This window comes from Cynocephalus volans, chromosome 12, assembly GCF_027409185.1.
Source record: "Cynocephalus volans isolate mCynVol1 chromosome 12, mCynVol1.pri, whole genome shotgun sequence".
In the NCBI taxonomy this organism is placed as follows: Eukaryota; Metazoa; Chordata; class Mammalia; order Dermoptera; family Cynocephalidae; genus Cynocephalus; species Cynocephalus volans.
In genome coordinates, this window is record NC_084471.1 from 23,030,405 (window position 1) to 23,050,687 (window position 20,283).

General features: G+C 41.6%; 1 protein-coding gene across 1 annotated transcript in view; it reads right to left on the minus strand.

The window, feature by feature from the left end:
• ANO4 (anoctamin 4) overlaps positions 1-20,283 on the minus strand; it is a 196,115-nt gene that overhangs the window by 147,474 nt on the left and 28,358 nt on the right. Inside the window, exon 4 of the mRNA XM_063115638.1 lies at positions 17,798-17,956. Coding sequence (XP_062971708.1) covers positions 17,798-17,956 — 159 coding nt within the window. The remainder of the gene's footprint in view (positions 1-17,797; positions 17,957-20,283) is intronic.

A 20,283-nucleotide genomic window follows, 5' to 3' on the forward strand; every position in this document is an offset into this window, starting at 1 on the left:
CCAGGCCAATTATATTTATCTCTTGGTGGGCTGCTGATCAAAACTAGAGGATGCTCAGTGCCTGTATCAGTATAGTTTACAGTGTTTTTTACCTAAAGGTTGTGAGAAAACTGTCAAGAAATGGGGCTCATATGATTTCATTTTGGGGGAGGGTGGCTGGCTGGTATGGGGATCCAAACCCTTGATCCTGGTGTTACAACATCATACTCTAATCATATGTTTTTAATAACAGAGAAATCTAACTGATAGATATACCTTCATTCATATCACTTCCTCTTTAGCATAATGCTTATATAACTACCCTTGCCTACTTTACAGGGCTAACCTGTGTACACACACATGTGGGTACTTCAAAAAGTTGTAGAGAAATTGAACAAAAAGATAATACAAGTCCTTCCATGGATTTTTGAAGATCCCTTGTGTATGTGTGTGTGTGTGTGTGTGTGCACGTGTGCATGTGCCCATGCGCATGTGTGTAACGTAACGCATTTGCAACCATGTTGTGTGGGAGTCATTTTTGTGTCCTGGCATCTGGTTCTTTCCTTTGGGACACAGGAGTCTGAGCTTCCTGGCCTACTGTGGTAGTCCAGAGCCATGTGATGAGCTTCAGCCATTAAGCTGTGAGCAGAGCCTTGAAGGCTGGTATGAGATTTGCCTTTCCCTGCCACAGAGGCAAGTGTCTAGATGAAGCTTCTGTTATGCTGGGTCCCTAGTAACTACAAAGAACAGTGTCCCTTCTCTGCCCCTGCCATGTGGAGATCAAGAAGTAAACCCTGATGTCCGAAGCCTTTGAGATGACAAAGCCTTGAGTGACATGTAGCAGTTACATAAAGCCATGCAAGTGGATGAGGTCACAGGGAGATAGACACATAGAACAAAAGGGTACTCAATCAAGTCTAAAGACCTTCTAATAATATTTAGAGATCAAACAGAAGAGGAGGGTGAGCCAAGGGGATGGAGAGAGGGCCAGTGAAGTAGGAAAAAATCCAGAAAAGCACGAGATGTCTCCGCAGCCAAGAATGTTTTTCAAGGAGGGAAGGATCCACGATGTGCAGAGAAGCTGCTGGGCAGGCCAGTAACCAAGATGGTACGACTCCTGGATTTGGTCACAGGTGACCTTTATAGAAGCAGTTTCTGTGGAATGATGAGGGAGAAAGCCCGGACTGAGCAGTTTGAAAAGGCAATGGTACGTGAGGAAATGTGACAGGACACTAGACTAATCTTTTGAGAAGTTTTTCTGTGAAGTGCAGAAGAGAAAGGGGGTGGTCGTTAGAGGAGAATACGGGGTCAAGGGACTTTTCTTCTTAGGATATGAGTTACAGAAGTATGTTTGCAATGACTGAGTAGAGACTCCTCTCTTCAGGAGCAAAGTCCTTGAGAGGTGAAATGAGAGGCGATTTCACACGTCACAGGAGAGCTCCTGGGACAGCAGCAGACACTTCACGCCTAGTAACAGGAGGAGAGGCAGAGAGTGGGGAGAGGTGCAGGAGATCCTGTCTGATTGCTTCTGTTCTCTATCAATGCATACACAAGGTTATCAGCAGAGCTTGTGGGAGGGCACAGGGAAAAGATGCAGAAAAAGGAGGTGCGAGGGTTGAGAGGCGAGATGACAGTGTGAAGTCACAGTGGGCTAACTCCTTCACCTATTCAAGGCCTGGGACAAATGAGCCCCCTACCCAACAGCCTACTTAAGATTGCTCCCTTGCCCCTGCCCCAGTACTCTCACACCCTTACTGTGTTTCACATTTTCCTTCGCCATACCACTCACCACCTGCTAACATGCTACGCTACCTGCTTCTTTACCATGTTTACTGTTCACTGTGCTGCTCTCAAGAGACATTGAGGTCAGATAATGGCGCTGGGCTGTGAGGTATAGTATCTGCTCAATAAGGCCAAGTTTGCCAAGCCCCAGCCCCAGCCCAAGGACAAGAATGGGACCAGGTCAGCACCTCCCCTCAATGCCAATACCAGTGACCAGAGGGAGAAGGTCATCCCTGCAGTGGTGCAGACGGAAGATGCAAAGCCCATTTCAGAACCTGAGAAAGTAGAGACTGGATCTCAGCCTCTAGAGTTAGGAGGTCCTGGAGCGGAGACAGGACAGAGGCAAGCTTTGAAGAATGGTGAACCTAACTCCTTACACACCCCGTCCACCTCCACCCACTTCTCCTACCATCTCTACTTATTTACCATCAAAGGTGGGGGAGGAGTTGGTCTTGCCCTCAGGGGCTCAAGGAAGGGACAACTCACCAGTTCCCTCTGGAGTCGCTCTGTGGCTAAAAACTGAAAGTGTTTTTTCCTCAGTCCCATTGCCTGGTTTCCTTACCCATCCAGGCCCTAAATTTGGGAAACATCACTATTGTGTCTGATTCTTTGCCTGTGGGTAGCTGAGAGAATGGCTGATGGAGACCTGGTAGCTGGAAGGCTGTCCTGTGATTCTGGAGCGTTTCCATCTTCTCTGGCCCTCCTTCTTTCTCTCCTTCCCTCTTCCACCATGAAATCAATGTCCTTTTTGGGCCAGGGTCTACAGAGCCTCAGTTACCAGGTTTGGTTACCGAGTGCCTTTCTATGTTCTTTTCTGCCTCCAAGTTCTTCTCTTTCCCTTCAACCCCCATCCCCCTTCACGTCCCTCTTCCCACGGGTTTCCTGGGCTTCTTGGTGCAAGTTGGGCAGTTCTCTGCCACTTGCCCAAAGCTCTTCCATCTCGACTGGCTGACGCATATCTGGAAGTATTCCCACCCGCACGTACTGCTCCTAGTGGCCAGAGGAGGAGGCAGGGACAAAATGAAAAAGGGAATCCACGGCCTCTCCAAGGAATGAGATGTGTGAAAGCCCCAGAGCTTCCACCTGTGGGATGTTGAGCCCAGGAAAGCCTTGTGGAGTGGTTGGCATGGGATGCCAGCATCCTGCAAGCACTGTCAAAATCTGCATCTTCCCAGTAGCCTGGTCCCCCAGCTTCCTATGAAGACCTGCCCCCTATATCCTGCTGTTCTGCCCCACCCAGACCAAGCCTTACCCTCACCCACTCCCCCTCCCTGGGCTGACCAAAATGTGCTTTCTATTGTGAGCCCCTATCCCAAGACGCTGGAGGAAGGAGAGACCATGGTGCGAATGTGAACATACCACCTCACTCTTTGAGGCAGGCCTTGTGGGTGAAGGAAGAGGGTCAGGGTTGGCCTTCCTTGCATGCATCGCTCTGCTAGGTCGGGGGTCCCTCACCCACCATGCAAAGCCTACAGAGCCTGTCCTCCAGTATTCCATCTGTAGCAGGATCTCAGTCTGCCACCCCAGTTCCAGGACAAGGGTGAACCTGGCTGTGTCAACCATTTTGCCTTTTTTTTTTTTTTTTTTTTTGCCACATTGCCAAAGATGGGACCTAAGGGTTCTACCCCCCACCCCCTCCACTTCTGTATGCTTGAGCGCTTCGTTAGCAGTTGAGGCTGGTTGGGCAGGTTTGAGTCAGATTGTACTTTGGTCCATTGTTAATTGAGAAATTGTTTCAATAAAATGTTATTTTCTACAAAAAAAAAGAAAAAAAAATGAATGAAAGAAAGAAAGAAGAAAAAAAGGGGAGGGAGGGAAGAAGAAAGTTATTGCATTGTTGTGATGGGGGAAACGCAAAACCACGAGGCTCACTGGGCATCCTCTGGTACCCATCTGAGACTGTGGGCATGATTTAAAGTGAACCAGTTAGCATGTTTTTTCCAGGAATATTCAACCACTCCAGTGCAGGCACAAAGAAGGTGGGGCTTAATCAAGGTCAAGGCTTTGCCAGACAAATAAGTCAAGTAAATAAGGAAGAGAATTCAGGTGCTTGTAAGTGCATGGTCATAATGATGGACTATGGAATCAAAACTAAGTCATGAGGGAAACAAAAGAATGGTTAAAAAAAAAAAAAGGTTGGGACAATCAATCAGCGGGCTTACTATCGTATTCAATATACTTCCCAGTGACATTTTTTAAATATTTAAACCCATTCAAAGCAAGTTTCAGTTCCAAGTATTGGCTTCAAATATTTAAGAGTTTACTTAGAACTCTGTTTCCCTAAAGAGATTTTATTTTAAATGGGGATTAAGATACAGCTTTGCTATGCATAAATAGAAAAAAGGAAAATCACAAACTAAAGTTTTGTACTTACTTGTTGATTGCTTATCTTTGTTTTGCCAACCAAATAAAGCATTCTGGGACATTAAGAATCAAGACTAACAGTCTTCATTCAACTGGAGCCATAGTCTACAGAGAACTGAAGGGTGGGAGCTCCCTTCCAGCAATCGGAAGCAACAGTATATGCTTCAAATAGGTTATTCCTTTTATAACTATACAGTGTTATCCATGAGTCACTGAATGAAGGACTAGATTTCAGAAGACCCACAGGCACTTATTATAGTCTAAGACACTGAATCAAGGCAGCTTCAAATGAATGCCAAAGTGATTTACCACTGTACAATCCAAAATAATATCCTGGCTGAACCAAGAAACCTACAGCCTGAGGAGGAAAAGAGGCCCCAAGAGGAGACATACTGCATTTCTGACACAATAATGGGCAGGAAGTCTCACTGCATATAATTTTCTTTCCTGCCTCCTGGATTGCTAAGGTCAAGGAAAATCATGTGTAGTACAGTTTCTTTCTTCTGCATGCTCCACTTCTGGTCTTCTTCTATAAGCTCTTTTTAATTTCAACATGTGTAGCAAAAGTGAGAGTGGAGACTGGAGGTGAAAAATAAAGGACCCTAGTGAGCAATAAACACCATCTTCTTGGAAGACCATCATGATCTTGCTTAACTTTGCAGGTAATAGATGGTAGAGTAGGTTTAGTAAAATGCTTGGCCTTAAAGAAATCCAGCAACGAGATGACTCCTTATTTAAATAGAGGTACAGTGGGATGAACTTGGTTGCAAAGAAACTAAATAATATTAGGTTAGACCATTTTGAAAAAAAAAATGGCTAAAATGCATATCAGGCTAGTATCAGCCCTGTCATTGAGGCCTAGAAAAACAATAACATCTGATGTGAATTATATTCATGGGAAATTGCTGAATGAGCATAAACCATGAAGTGATGATGCAGGCACTGTGCGAGGCACTGCGGAGAAACCTGTGTGGTCTTCATGGGAACCACACTCCAGCTGGAGAAGCAGAGATGTTCAGAAGAGCCATGACGCCTCCATCAGAAATTCATTGTGGGGCCGAGCCCGTGGCACACTCAGGAGAGTACGGCGCTGGGAGTGCAGCAACGCTCCCGCCGCGGGTTCGGATCCTGTATAGGAATGGCCGGTGCACTCACTGGCTCAGTACCGGTCACGAAAAACACACAAAAAAAAAAAGAAAGAAAGAAATTCATTGTGACTTTGCTCCTGTTGTTTCCCACCTGGAATGCCATGCCCTTGTGCTTTTCAGCTTGGTAAATACCTATTCATCCTTTAAGACCCAGGCTGCCTCCTCCAATCTTCTCGAAACCTCTGGGCAGAGTAAGAAATCCCCTCAGTGCTTTCATAGAAAGTTTCCAGACTGTTCTAATCATCTGTTTCACATCTGCTTCATCACTAGTCAGTGAGCTCTTCAAATACACTGAGCATGTTCTGGAAGGTTGTATTTTCCACAGTGGCCCTGATATTATCTCTCATGCTGTGTGCCCTCTAGAATCTTACCACTCTCCATCAAGAGACAGAATCTATGTCCTTTCCCTTTGACCTTGCCTCCACCAATGGAATACAGCAGAAGAAATGCTTCTGGGGCTAGGTCATAAAAATGCATTCTACCCTGTTCTCTTGGAACCCAGCCACTGTGTCATGAGGAGGCCCAAGCAGGCTGTGGAGAGGCCCATACGGAAATGAACCAAGGCCACAGCCCACAGCCCTGGCTGAGCTCTCAGCTAGCAGCCAGCACCAACTTTCCAGGTATGAGAGTCAGTCACCTTGAAAGGAGGTCATCCGGGCCCTCACAGTGCTGCTGCAGCTGATGCCCCCCGGAGCAAAGAGAAGCCATCCCTGCTGAGCTCTGACCAATTGCAGATTTGAGAGCCAAATAAATAACAGCTGTTTTAAGCCACAAGTTTTGGACTTGTTCGTTATGCAACAATAGATAACTGGAACACTTCCTCATTTTTGATACTGCAGTGCCTGGAGTATAATAGGCACTCAATACACATGTGCATGAAGGTTATACTATAACACTGAAGGTGCCAGAAAGTGGTGAAGAGAACCTTCTTTTAGTCCTCGGTGGGCAGTTATGAGGGAAGGAATTTTCAGCTTGTCATTCCTTTCCTCTTTCCTCTTCTCCATCACAAACACAAGGATGCTTCCTTATACAGGCTTGTGACTGCTGCTGACTCTCCAGTTAAAGACTGGGTCTCAATGAATTCAGCTCTGCTTTGAATGAAGATAATTGCCTAATGTTAGCATCAGAACAATGGTGTGGGTGTTACGGAGGAATTCTGACTGTGGGAAATTTATCCAGCCACGCCCATGCGAAAAAACAGAAATAGCTGCTCCTCTGTCACCTGGAAAGTAAGTGTTAGAGGTCATATCTTATAAACAGTAAAACTATTTGGGTATTACAGAGATGGGGCTGGCATAGCCTTAAGTGAAGGGACAGGTGGCCAGTCAAATCTATTGGGAGGAGAGCTGGTGGCTGCACCATACTATTTGTTGTCAGCTTGGCATCCCTGCCACCCCTTCTGAGGCCTCCTCTGCATTGCTGAGAGGCTGGGACTACATTACCCAGAATCCTGTTCTCTGTGGGGTTCTGGGCTAGAGTCTACACTGAGGGGCACTCAGGTGAGATCTGGAAGGTGGAAAAGAAAAAGGTAGCTCAAGACAGTTGTACAGGCAGATGTGAGATTCAAAGCAGCTTCGAGTAAGCTTTTGAGAATCACCCACGCTGCACTCAGACACTCTTGAGATGCCCAGTGGTTTGCACTTATGCCAGCTCAAGACTCCCCTGTGGTGCTTCAGGCTGAAGTCATCGAGATGACTTCACTCCCCGGCCACTTCAGCAGCATTGTAAGCTTCTGTCGTAAACACTTCATTCTTGGAAGACACAGAGTGGCTGGTTTTCCTGCACAATTTCAACTGAAAGAGAGGCCTGGCAGTTATAAGTACTGGAGAAGAATTTCAAAGAGAAAATCTGGGTGTATGGGTAGACAAAAGTGAAGGGGTAGCACCCAGAGTGGAAGCTAAACTGATTAACAGCAAAGGGGAGGGTGTGCAGCCAGGCTGGGCCTCCCCAAAGACCCCAATGCTGCCTGTTTAGGTGCTTGCTTTGTCCCCTGCTCTGTGCCCTATGAGAGTTCATTTAGATGCAAACACCATAGTCTACCCCCCCAAACCCACAGCCAATCCAGGCAGTTCCCCCTCCTCTAGACCTCTGCTCCGTTCAGTTGTTCCACTTATTCTTCCTGTGCTCATCTCAGCCTACACAAGGGGAAACACAAGAAAAAGGTAACCCCAGGAGTGCAAAAAACAGTGGGATGATCCCAACACCTGCCTTGGAGAGTTGGGTTTAGGAATACACATTCCAATTTCTCTCTGTGCTTAATTCAACCATTATCATAGAGACTTCCCTCGAACTCCAGAAATGAAATAGTAACTCCCTCCCAGTATCTTGCATATTTCTTCACAGCACTCATGACACTTGACATATTTGTTTATTTAATTCCTCTCTTCCCTCAGTAATAGTAGACAGTCATTAGATATTTGATGAATAAATGAATGGTTACATCCAGAAATGGAGTCATCAGATACCACGGACTGCTCTTAAAATATGCCTGGGACACAACAGGAAGTGAGTTAAGCTTAGTCCCTGCCTCAAGAGACAGGCTGTGTCAGCACTTTTGCAAATAAGGCATATCAGCCTTGATTAATAAAATTCAGCTCACAATTCATCTTTCTAAAATTTTTCTCTTGTATGGATTACAAGCAGGAGACCATGGATTTACAGTTCTCTGGACTGCTTCAAAGCTTTTAAATCTCTCTATGTCATTACTGAATAATTAGTGTCATATTCATGGCATATACTTTGCATAATTTTCAGTAACTTAACATGTAGTAAAAACAACAGGAACAAAAATAACACCATAAAGAAAAAACTTCAGTTTCTCTCACAGACACAGTACAATGCCTATACATAAGTACAATTTGGTACATAACGATGGCAATGCAAAATGTGCTTTATATTAGAAAAGTTCAACTTAGACTGCTGAGAAGATCTTTCAGATTAATTTTCTTCTTGTGGGAATTAACAATAGTTCATAAAATCTCTTCAGTTCTTCAACTGTGCCTTGTACAATGGATTTTTTTTTTTTTTTACTTTAAAGTTGTTCTGTCTTGAGCAAAGGAATATGCATGAGTCAAATGAAATATGTATTGATTTAGAATAATCCTTTGAGTAAATCAGTTCAAGATAACTTTGTATGGGTCATCTTGACCTGGCAACAGAAATGTTTTGATTATACTTTGTCTTCCTAAATAAGCAAAAGCACTTGAGGTAATAATGAGGCCTTTAGATCTTTAAACTGGTCTCAAAAATTAGAGTGAGGCTAGGTGGGGGGAGGGGGGAGGGAGAGTGCACCCCCCCACACACCACCAATTTAACTGCCTTAAGCAGATAGGCCAGTGAGAATACGGCCCTGATTCTATGGACTGATACGAGGCAGAGGTAGGTGCACTGAGACTTGGAGATGAGGTGAGACTTACCATTGGTATCTCTTGCCACCCACCAGATCCCTTCAGCTTTCCCTAGACACAGGCCAGGGACCTCAGTCCAACAGTTGACAGGGCTGAATGCTTATATTGGGAAATGGGATGACCAGTGGTTGAAGCTATTCCCTTCTTTATCAATACCAACAAAAACCATTTATTGAGCACTTAATATGTGTTAGACTCTTTCCTAAGCATGTTCTATTAACTCATTTTATCCTCATAACAGTCCCATGAGATAGGAATTGTCTGCCACTTAATAAGTACAGAAACTGAGGCATAGACAGGTTTAACACCTTGCCCGGTTATTTACTACATGGTGAAGTGGATCTAAATCCCAGTTGTCTGGCTTGAGAGGCCAGTCTTAACTTATCCTATTCCTCCCTTTAAACACATAGGTCTCTTTTCTGATTCAAGAGTCTGATGTTAAGAGTGATTAAATTATTTGGCCTACATGGGTGAAAGAATGGAATAGCTGCCTTTAATTTTTCTAGCTACTTCGTGGACACTGCATCAAACTACATAATGCTGGATCAAGAGTCTAACTCACAATGTTGTATTAAGGATCTCAAGCAGGGATGATTTCCCCTCAACCTGGACATGTGACAATGCTTGGAGATGTTTCTGGTTGTCATAACTTGGAGGGAGTGCTAGAGGCATCTAGTGGGTAGAGGCCAGGGATGCTGCTAAACATTCTATACTATACTATTCTATACTATTCTATACAGGAGAGCCCTCTACAACAAAGAGTTATCCAGCCTAAATTGAAACCCTGGGGCTGAATTGTCTGGGGCTACCGAGACACAGCCGTGGAAATCAGCTATTCACAATCTTTTGTAGCAAACCCAAAATTCCATAAGCTTATATGTGTGACATACAAGCACTGGGATAAGTCTTTGTGATGTAAAAACCAATAAAACACAGTCTCTGCCCTCAAACTGATTATAGCAGCCACGTGGAATCTTTGTCTCTAAGATGTAGTATCCTAAACTTAGAGGAAAAACTTGGCAAACTAAACAGAATAAATACTCATGTGCTCTTGCTCTCTCTTTCTTCACTCTCACCGAAGAACCCCCCTTCTCCCACCTCCAACCACAAATTTCTGGGATCTCAAAGTGGGCTTGTCTGAAATACCGCTGATTTGGCAGCATCTCTACTGCTAAGTCAATACCAGTGATGACGGATGATGAGGAAGTAGAGCCCAGCAGTGGAGCTGCCTTGAGTGCTGGAGAATGACCCTCAGCCGCAGGAGCAGCACCCGCCCTCCGCCACCTCCGTCAGCGTCAGCCAGTGACTGACGGCCACCTGCGGACCCTGGCCCTCGAGGCGGACCAGCTCTGGGGTGCACGTTCTGCTCCGGAGCCTCCCTGCTGGATCCAGTTGAAGTGATCTCCAGCTGACCCACATTCCTGGCTTAGCACTTCTCTTCTGCTTCCCCCACTCTCCTTCCTCCTGAGACCGTCCCACTGATCAGCAGAATCCTCGCCTCCGGCTCTGCTTCTACTGAGGAAATCCAACCTAAGACAGCTGTTAGAAAAGCCACTGCAAGTGTGCATCTACACCGGTAGCTCCTGAAAGACATGTCCAGGGCTTTGAGGTTCAGAAGAAAATCTGCTTTCTGCCCACTTTGGTTATGACTGTCCTTCATTCTCCTTTCTCTTCACCCCAACTTGAGACCCTTGATAACACGTATGTGTGACATTTAAGAAAGTGGAAATTATCGAGTGGACTAAGGTCTGAGCTTCTTTCTTCTGAGACTAGAAAGCACTAGAGGACAGAAATTTGGGTAGCTCAGATTGTCCTGACACATTTATTTTAGACTTGCATTATCATGATTTTAACTGTGAAGGAAGGCAAGAGTCTCTGGTCCTTCTCTTCTCATGTCTGCAGAGCTCTAGATCACGAGAGAGCATCGATAGCAATAAGCTGGAGGTCATTGCAGAAGATAAACAGAGATGGAAAATAGGATAGTACAGGCGGGAAGCCCATGAGGGCAGAGAACAATCTGCATGAGATTACACTTGAAATGAGGAAATCTTCATGAAGTTTTCCCTTGAAAATGGGGATAAAGAAAGACTAGGATGGACAATCAAGTACAGGCTTTTGTTTTGTTTTGTTTAGCTCTGAGTTGATCTATAATTTCATTCCCTGAAGAATCTAAAACCAAATCTTCTTGAAGTAGATAAATGTCTGAACTGTGACCATGCTAAACTTGTTATTTAATGTATTCTGAGCTCTTTCAAGAGAATTAAAGATAATTATAAACCTCATTAATGCACATACCATAGCAATTAAAGTTGCTATGGCCAGTTGATGTTGCTATTCTAATGGTTACATTTTAAAGGATTTTTATACTGTAAGAAAAATTTTCTAAAGTTTACCTGGAAAACTATTTTAAAGTATAAATGTTAATATGCTATATTTACCTGTTATGATAACTGTAATGATGATAATAATAAAGATTTATGAAATGCCTACCATGTGACAGGTACAGAGATAAGCACGTAATATAAATTACCTCATTTAATTATAATAACCCATGAGACAGATCTCAGTATTAGCTCACTTTGCAGATAAGCCAACCTTCCCAGGAGCACACAGCTTGTAATGGTGGAGTCAGATGAGCACTCAGAAAGTCTGACCCCAGACTTTTAATCACTGTATTGATTATCTATTGCTGCATAACAAATTACCATAAATTTAGCAGCTTAAAGCAACACACACTAATTATCTCACAGTTTCTGGAGGTCAGAAGTCAGGCACAGCTTAACTGGGTCCTGTGCTTTAGGGTCTCACAAGGCTTCAATATAGGTCTTGGCCAGATTTGTTTCCCAGATGCTCTGGTTGTTGCAGAATTCATCCGTGTTTATTGCTGGCTGTCAGCTTGAGCAACTCTCAGCTCCTAGAGGCTGCCCCACTTTTCTCTGCCATGCAGTCCTCTTCACAGGCTGTCTCACAACATGGTCGCTTACTTCTTCAAAGCCAGCAAGTGAGAGTCTCTCTAAATCCAGTCTGCTGAGCTGGGTCTTATATACCACAATGTAATCACGGGAGTGACATCACATTACATTTGCCGTATTGTATTATGGCAGACGCCATACCCTAATGGTTAAAAACAAGCCACAGATCCCACCTGAACTCAAGGGGAGAGGATTATACAAAAGTGTGGAAAGGAAGCGGGCCTCACAGACCTTAGGGTCTGTCTGTCACGAGCACCAGCCAAGTAACACAGACTGCCCTCTCTCTTGTGCCACTGTCATAATTTTTGCCAAATTTGTATTACCATCTACAATATCTTAATTTCACATATTTCCGTAAATTGACTCACTTTTAAAATTAATTATTTATTTTACAATGAAACTTTTATATCACAGTCATAAATCAGTATCACTTGCCACAAATAGAAGGTAATTTAACTGATCCATTGAAAACAAAACGTTATGAAATAAAAATCAAGGTAAAAGTAAATAATAATAAAAAGTCTTACACTACTATGTATTCCTGTGTATGGGCTCACTTGATCCTCACAACAATTAATGTAAATAATATTATTGTCATTAGTAAAAATGTGGGGACTGAGGTCCAGAAAAGTTTGGTAAATTGCCCGAGACCACTCAGCTTGTAAGTGGTTGTACCAAGATTGAAATCTGTTGCTACTAGAAACCAAAGTGCACAAGAACTACAGCCTGGGAAGCATCCAGCTTCATTACTCAGCCCAATTTTCCTGGCTCCTTTCCCCTTTCCTTTTATAGCTCTACCTATCTTCTCAGCCTGTCTCCTAACCTCTTTATCAGTAGTAGATACCAGGAATCTACACAGCATAAGGGTAAAGAGCAAGTATGCTTAGGTTTCAATCCTGGCTTTACCTCCTACTGGCTATGTCTCCTGGGGCAAGTTACTGCTTTGCCTCAATTGTCTCATCTATAAAATGGGGATGATAATAGTAAGGGCTTAATAAATGTGAGCATGAAAATTTTAATAATACTATTTCTGTCATCATCTCAAAGAAAAACGTCCAAGATACCCAACCAAGAGTGTGTGTGTATGAGTGTGTGTGTTTACTGTGGTTAGATCTTTCAATTCCTCTAAGAGATGACTGAGAACAGAAACAAATACAGCTTACTGTACTTTATCTCTTCTGGGGGTAATGTATTTGAGTGGGACTGAGGGGGTGAGATCTTGTGCAGAAAGTGAAGGGGCGGCCTTAGCTAGGAGCATAAACATCCTTTGCACTGGGGTAAGGCCACACCTGTGGGCACAGACGCAGGTAGGGGAAACCATACAATGGTAGAAGCTTGTGGTCATTATTTTCTTATTGCTTCAAGAACATTGCTCCAAAAATTCTTCCTTCCTCTATCTGTTTTCCCACTCAAATGAATAATATGTATTAGCATGACAACGTGCAATTATTTCTCCCACCTTAAAGAAAAAGAACCCTTTCTTGACTCAACTTCTTACTGCAGTTATCATTTCATTTCTTTCCTTTCCTTTAAAGTGAAGCTCTTTGAAAGAATTACTTACACATGTTGTCTCCGTATTTTCTCCTCCCTTCTGTCCTGAACACACTTTAATGATGCTTTCACTCCCACCTCTCCACTGAAACTTCTCCTGTTCAGCTCACCCAAACCCTCCACATTGCTAAACCCAATGATAAAATTTCAGTCTTGCTCTTACTCACCCTATCAGCAGCATTTGACACGGTCGGGTTGATCACTCCCTCCCTCCTGAAACACTTTCTTTCAGGCACCACACCCTCTAGATTTTCCTTCTAGCTCCTTGGTGGCTCCTTCTTAGTCTCTTCTGCTGGTTCTTCTTTAACCTCCAAATTTGTAACACTGGTGTGCCCCACAGCTCAATCCTTGGAACTCTTTTCTATTTGCAATTATTCCTTTGGAAATCTCATCCAAATGTATATTGCTAGCCATATCTCTCCTCAAATTCCAGACCCTTCTATCTTACCCAACATCTCCACTGAGATACCTCAAACTTCACAAGTCTACAACGAGACCCACCCTTCTCCACATCCACATAAATGGCAACTCCTTCCTTCCAGCTACTTAGATGAACACCATATGGCAGGTGAACAGCCTATGACTCTTCCCTCTCATACTACTCAATCTGTCTGCAATTCTCACCAGCTCTACTTTCTGCCCTTCTCAGCATCTTCTCAGCTATGTGCTTGACCAAGTCACCAACATCTTTCCTGGATACACAAAACAAATCTCCCTGCTTCTGCCCTTGCACCCCTTCCCCTCCTGCAGTCTAATCTTACCAGGCAACCAGAGTGACCTTAATAAAACAGAAACCAGATCTTGTCTCACCTCTACTCAAAACTCCCAGTGGCTTCCCATGTCACTCAGAGAAGGGCTAAAGTCTCCCAGGGACTGCTAAGGTCCAATGTCATCTGGCTTCCCTTGTCTTGTTGGTATAATTTCTCACTATTCTCCACCTTGCTCGATTAACTCCGGTCATATTGGTCTCCTCATTATTCCAGAAACACACTAGGCATGCTTCTGTCTCGGGGCCTTTACACTTGCTGTTCTCTTTCCTTGGGAGAGAGGCTCACCTTTGCCAACTTTTATAAAATTGCAAGCCCCTTTCAACGCTTCCTGCTTTACTTTTTACTCCTTAGCCCTTACTGATATTTTATATATTTTATTTATTTGGTTTGAGCTTAAGTTCCAACAAGGCAGGGGTTTTTGTCTGTTTTATTCACTGCTGAGTTCTTAGTGCTTAAAGCAATTCCTGGCATAGAGTGAGTATGCAATAAATATTTGCTGAATGAATTAACTATCATCGAGATGGTATGAATTATCTAATGACAGTTATTTTGTAATGACTGTAATGGTAAGCATCTTCCCCAATGATCCACATGACTATCAGAGGGAGGGTCATCCACTATTAATAGAACTGTTACTCACACATTCTAAATAATTCAAAAGCCATCCCTGATTTGACTAGTTATACAAAGGGAACAATAAACCTCTTATTGATGACAATGATTTCAAGATAGGTACGAATGGATCAATGATGGACACAGAATTAGAAAAACATATATCTAAAATAGAAAATGTGAATTAATAAATACAAGTTTACCTTTAAGAAGGGAATCACTTCAAATAGACAAAAACTAAGAAGCAAATCACTTGGACTTAATGATGGGAACTTTGCTGTGAATTGGTTTCTCTGGGCCAATATGAAAGCTGAGTTACAGAATATTAAAGATCCAGGGTGCCAAAGCAAGCACTTAACCTACTGACTAATCAGACTGGAGCAAAAGTTTTAAGAAAGATTAAATTTGACTGTGTCCTCACTTCGATCATGATTAAAGATTCTCCTAATTGTGTTTCTTGAAATTCAATGTTAAAAGAGATAAGAACTCTCTTATGTTAAACTGAACTGCAGAGCTTGTCTGTACCTATTTGGAAACATAAACTTCTGCCTGTGAAACATGTTTCCCATAATTGTTGGATATTATGACACACAGCTAATGAAGAAGGTACTAATAATTCATAAAATGTACTTAGTATTAATCATTTTAGATGTACATGGATTCATAGCAAGCTCCCTGGGGTTTTCTTTTTTCTTTTCTACCTTGAACTAAAATTTTTTGTTTTATGCCCTACAAAAGATCGGAGTAACTTCTGGATGCTGAAATAGCTATTAAAATTGTTGTCTCTTTGTTGTGGCTGTTTAAAAAATCCTTGATTTAAATGAAAGTGCTTCTGATGGTCTCTAAATCTCATAACACAGTGTAGATATGGGTTTGTTTATTATTCAACCAAGGGACATTTTATTTAATTATTTGCGACAGGGAAGAATTAATTTATCTACAATTTCCTGCTGCCTCCCAAGCAAGAGAACCCTTTTCTTGCTGAGCTGGCTGAGGCCGTGAGGACGTGAAAGAGAGCTCAGGGGCTGAGATAGAGACAAATTGTGCCACTCATGCAAAGGCTGTGGCAGCAGGGTGAGACTGGAGCCAGCAGTGGGAAAGGCTGCTTGAGAAGAAGGTTCTAGAAAGAGGAAGACCTAGTTGTTGGTAGTGTATAGAGGATTGTGGGGAAAAGGGGAAACAGGAAAGCTGCTGCCCAGAGAAGATCGTTTGAGAGAAAAGGGGGTGGGGAGGGGGAGCAGGAAGAGATGCTTAGATAAGTTTTTATGAAGTGTTGCCATATGGCAACATCACCCTTTTTCCAACTACTATTTCTCCTAGTATACATTAAAATAAATAGCTATTTTTTAAAATATTATTTTAAAAATTTATAACAAAATTATCTGTATACAACCACAATCATGCAAAAAATCCAATCATGGTCAATGCTACCCTGTATAGCACAACTATGCAATAGGAAGACTAATCTTCTTCCTCAACTACCTGCTCAAATTCTGGTAGCTGAATACTACAGGACAGGTGATGTTTTAGGATACACAATAGATTAGTCATCTCTCTAGTAATGTATATTATTTGCAAAAGTATTAGGCTTTTTGAGTTTTTACTAGTAAGACATGAAATGACAGTAAGAATACCTATGTAGAAGAAGCCCTAGGACGGAGAGAGTAGCTACAAAGCTTCAGATACAAATCTTTCATTCAGTGAACAAAGCTATCTAGTTTTGATAGAAATCAAAATGTTAACAGAATGAATCAGAGGAAAGACTTCCATTATTTCAGATCATGTGACAATTCAGATCTTCTATTTCTTTATATAAAAATTGCAGCCACTTAGGAGTAAGAATAAAGGACAAAGAAATGATTTTAAGTATAAAAATATTAATGTGCTATTAATGTTAAGAAAAGAGAGTACACAATTCTCTCAGTAAGAACTAAAAATACCTAGATTTATCAAAGGAATGCTCCATTCGTATAGGAATGATGTTGTGGAACCCCACAAAGGTGGAAAAGACAATATATTTAATTCTGCTGGTTGCTCCAGGGGAACTTCTAATTGAGACAGTCTTTTGAGTAAATTGGTTCCACTTTCCTGAGAATAAGAACCTGTTCCCTTGAGGCTACATTCTTCTCACCATTTTTCCTATTTTCTTTCTGGAGACATTCCAGAAAAATACTGCTTCTGTGTTATAAGTGTTAAAGAGTTGAAGTCAGCCTACCAGATCTGGGAAAATCCCATTTATTTGAAGTGTCCCAAGATCAGCATGACAAGTGTGGGCATAACATCACTCTAATATCTGATGCCTTGATATGACCTTCAGGTTGCATGAACTGCAACATGCACCATACAAAGAAAAACCTGGATGTCTGACTTCAAAGATCTATCCCCCCAGCCTTGAGCAGCAGAATCAGAAGCAAACATCTTTAACTGCCAATATGTCCTTCTTATTGCCTATGATAAGCTCTGGAAGTTCTGCACAATGTTTGGGGGAAAATCTGAGAAGAGTTACGTAATTCAGTCAACAGAGCCAAGTTCTACAAATGCGCACAGTATTTCTGGGCACACAATAAGCCCATCACTGATCATTATCAGAGGCCTGGCTGGGCCTCTTGTACCTTTCTTACTTAGTTCTTTCTTAAAACTCCCCATGCAGCGAAGACAGAAGGAAGGCGGAGAGCCAAACACTGGTAAGGTAACTCTTGAGCTTGGAAACCTGACAAAAAACAACCTGAATGTCTCTGAAAACTGGAATTATTTTGTAAGCTCCAGCTGTTTTGGGCCAAATCAGCCAGACAGTCTCTTCTGTGCAAGGATGCCCAAGCTCATTATGTTTCCTGAAATATAAAAAGTGCTTTGGGGGTGGGGGGCAGGAGGGAGCAGTAATTGCATTTCATCCAAAGTTTATTTAAATCTGTATTAATATACAGAGAAACAGCAGATGTAAGAAGTCAGGTGAATAGTCACACTACGAAACAACCCATTTAATTGGAATAGATCATTTTGATTTTCATGGAACCATTTGGCATTAAAATGCTCTCAAAGGCAAATTGTGCTGCAAAAGTTGAGTTGCTAGAACATTCTGCAAACACTGAAGATTGGCAAACTCTGACCAAATGAAATGTTCGGTTGGCATAATGACTAATAGCTTATTTTTAAATTATCTCTTGATATAAGTAGATGTATATATTTTTTTCTAATTCAAGCAAATGATTTACCTCTTTCTCCATTTGTAATCCTTCTGCTCTAATATTTCTTTCAAATACTTCTCTCTTTTCGGTCTGGGGACTGGATTTTCTGTACACAAGAATGTAGTCAATTCGACACTTTCCGTCTCTAAAGTAAAGTCCATTTGATTTGTTTCTTTCTGGTACTGTCTGCATATAAAAAGAAAGGGACCACTTTGAGCCACTCATAAAACTGAGCTTCAGGTGAGTAATATTAAAGAAAAATTAAAACTAAATATCAAGGGTTCAGATCCCTTACCAGCCAGCCACAAAAAAAAAAAAAAGAAAGAAAGAAAGAAAGCAAAGAAAAAAAAAACTAAATAATTTTTTTCATTGTGTTTTATTAAAATTACATTTTCATTAATGAAAAATGTAAACAAGAGGAAACAAATAAAATAAAAATTAAAAGAAGCAGTAAGTCAAATGGGCAAAATGCAAGACATCTAGAAATACCAAGCATTGTAAGGATGTGGAGCAACTGAGAATTCTCATATTCTACAAGTGTGAGTGAAAACTAATACACTCACTCCAGAAAATAATGCACTGGCATTATCTTGTAAAACTGAACATCTGCATAACATACAACCCTAGAGAAATTCTTGATAAGGCAACGAGGACACATGTATATGAAAATTTGCAACAGCATTGTTCATAATAGAAAATTGTTCATGGACAGGCAATAAAAAGATTAATAAATTGTAGAAAGGTTATATAGCAGAATATGATATAGCAGTGAAAATGAATGAATTATAGTTGCATCTAACAATAAGAATGAATTTTTAAAACAATATCAACAGAAAACGAGTCACAGAAGACTTTATACCACGATACTATTTATGTATAAAGCACAAAATAAAATAAATCTAAAAATAAGATTACATATGTATACGGTAAAAGTAGTTTTAGAGCAAGAGAGTAAAAGACAAAATTTCAGGAAGGTGATACCTCTGGTAAGGAAGATGTATGAGACTGCAAGTAGCTTTGATGGTTTTAGTAATATCCTAGCTCAACGTTTCTCAGATTTTTTGCCCACAATAAGAAAAACATTTTACTTTGTTATCCTTGTGTGCATATGTAAACACACATATACAAAATATTTGAAACAAGTTTCATAAAACAATACTTACCCTTTCTATTTGCATATACTCTAATATTAATTTTCCATTCAATTAAAAAACAACTGGAATTAGTAACATGCGATTAGGTGCCACCATAATTTAAAAATACTATTCTAGTTTATAAGTCAGATGAGGGTTCAAGGTGTTCGTTTTATGATTATGCTTCATAACTTACATAGAAGTTACAAATATTATTTTGCAGTGATTAAACATTCCATATATAGAAAAGTAAAGAACAAAAAGAGTGGGTTGAATTTTCATCCAGGCTTGTTGTAAAAACATACAACACTGAAAGAGACTATCAAGTGGGGGCGGGTCAGGCTAGAGCCAAGTTTCTCAGGCTAACAGATTTCAAAACTGTGTCTGTAAACCCAGCCAACTGGAAATGGGGGATCTACCTTTTATCTAGGCCACAGAATACAAATTTTCCAAATGGTAGTACTAAGAAAGCAAACATGCCAAGCTCCAAGGCTGTTGTTAGAAACCATACTCTTGTGCCATGTATGCAACCTCATCCAAGAGAAAAATCTCAGCCAGGAGAAATGGAAGTGCCCAAGTCCCATGTCTAGGAACAGATGTTTTCAATTGATGACCAGTTATCACTATTTTTTGTCTTTTGCCTTGAGGCACTCAGGAGTCTACCTGAATAAACATTTTATTGACAATTATTTGCCAAGAAAGGAAACTATCCTGTGGATTTAGCATATCAGCACCTGCCTTCAAAAACAGGGCTTCAGCCAAGGCATCAGGAGGAGGGTTGACCCTGAGCAGAACAATGACCCTTTGCCACCTTAGGCAAAGCCCTCAACTTTCTGAGACTGTTTCCTCATCTGTAATTTAAGGGTATGATGCTAGTTGCTTTCTGAGGTTCCTCTCAAGGTTCCTTCATTATGCCATATTACGGCATCCTCTAAAAAGAATCTATGTAAAGAGATGATGACGATGAGTTTTTTTCCTTTAAACACACACACACACACACACACACGTGCACGCACGCACGCACGCACATGCACACGGTAGCATACAGTATTTATGGGGAGAGGTCTGCAAAGCTTGGAAGAAGTAAACAATTTTCCCTGTTCAGAGGTCTCATCCTTTCGAAGGTAAACTGGTTCTGTAATAACAAAAACAATAGGAATATACAATAAATAAATACTCTGATTCTGTGTGCCTATTACCTGTACCTTGAACATGTACAAAGGAGATGTTAAACTCCACTGAGATACAACTTAAGCAACAGGGAATGCCTCCAACTTCCTTTTCCAAAATGACACATGAACAGAAGGGTTTATTTACAATTGCAATGAAGTTTCCAGATTACAGAAGCAAATGGAAATTCAGAGAGGCTTCAGACAACCC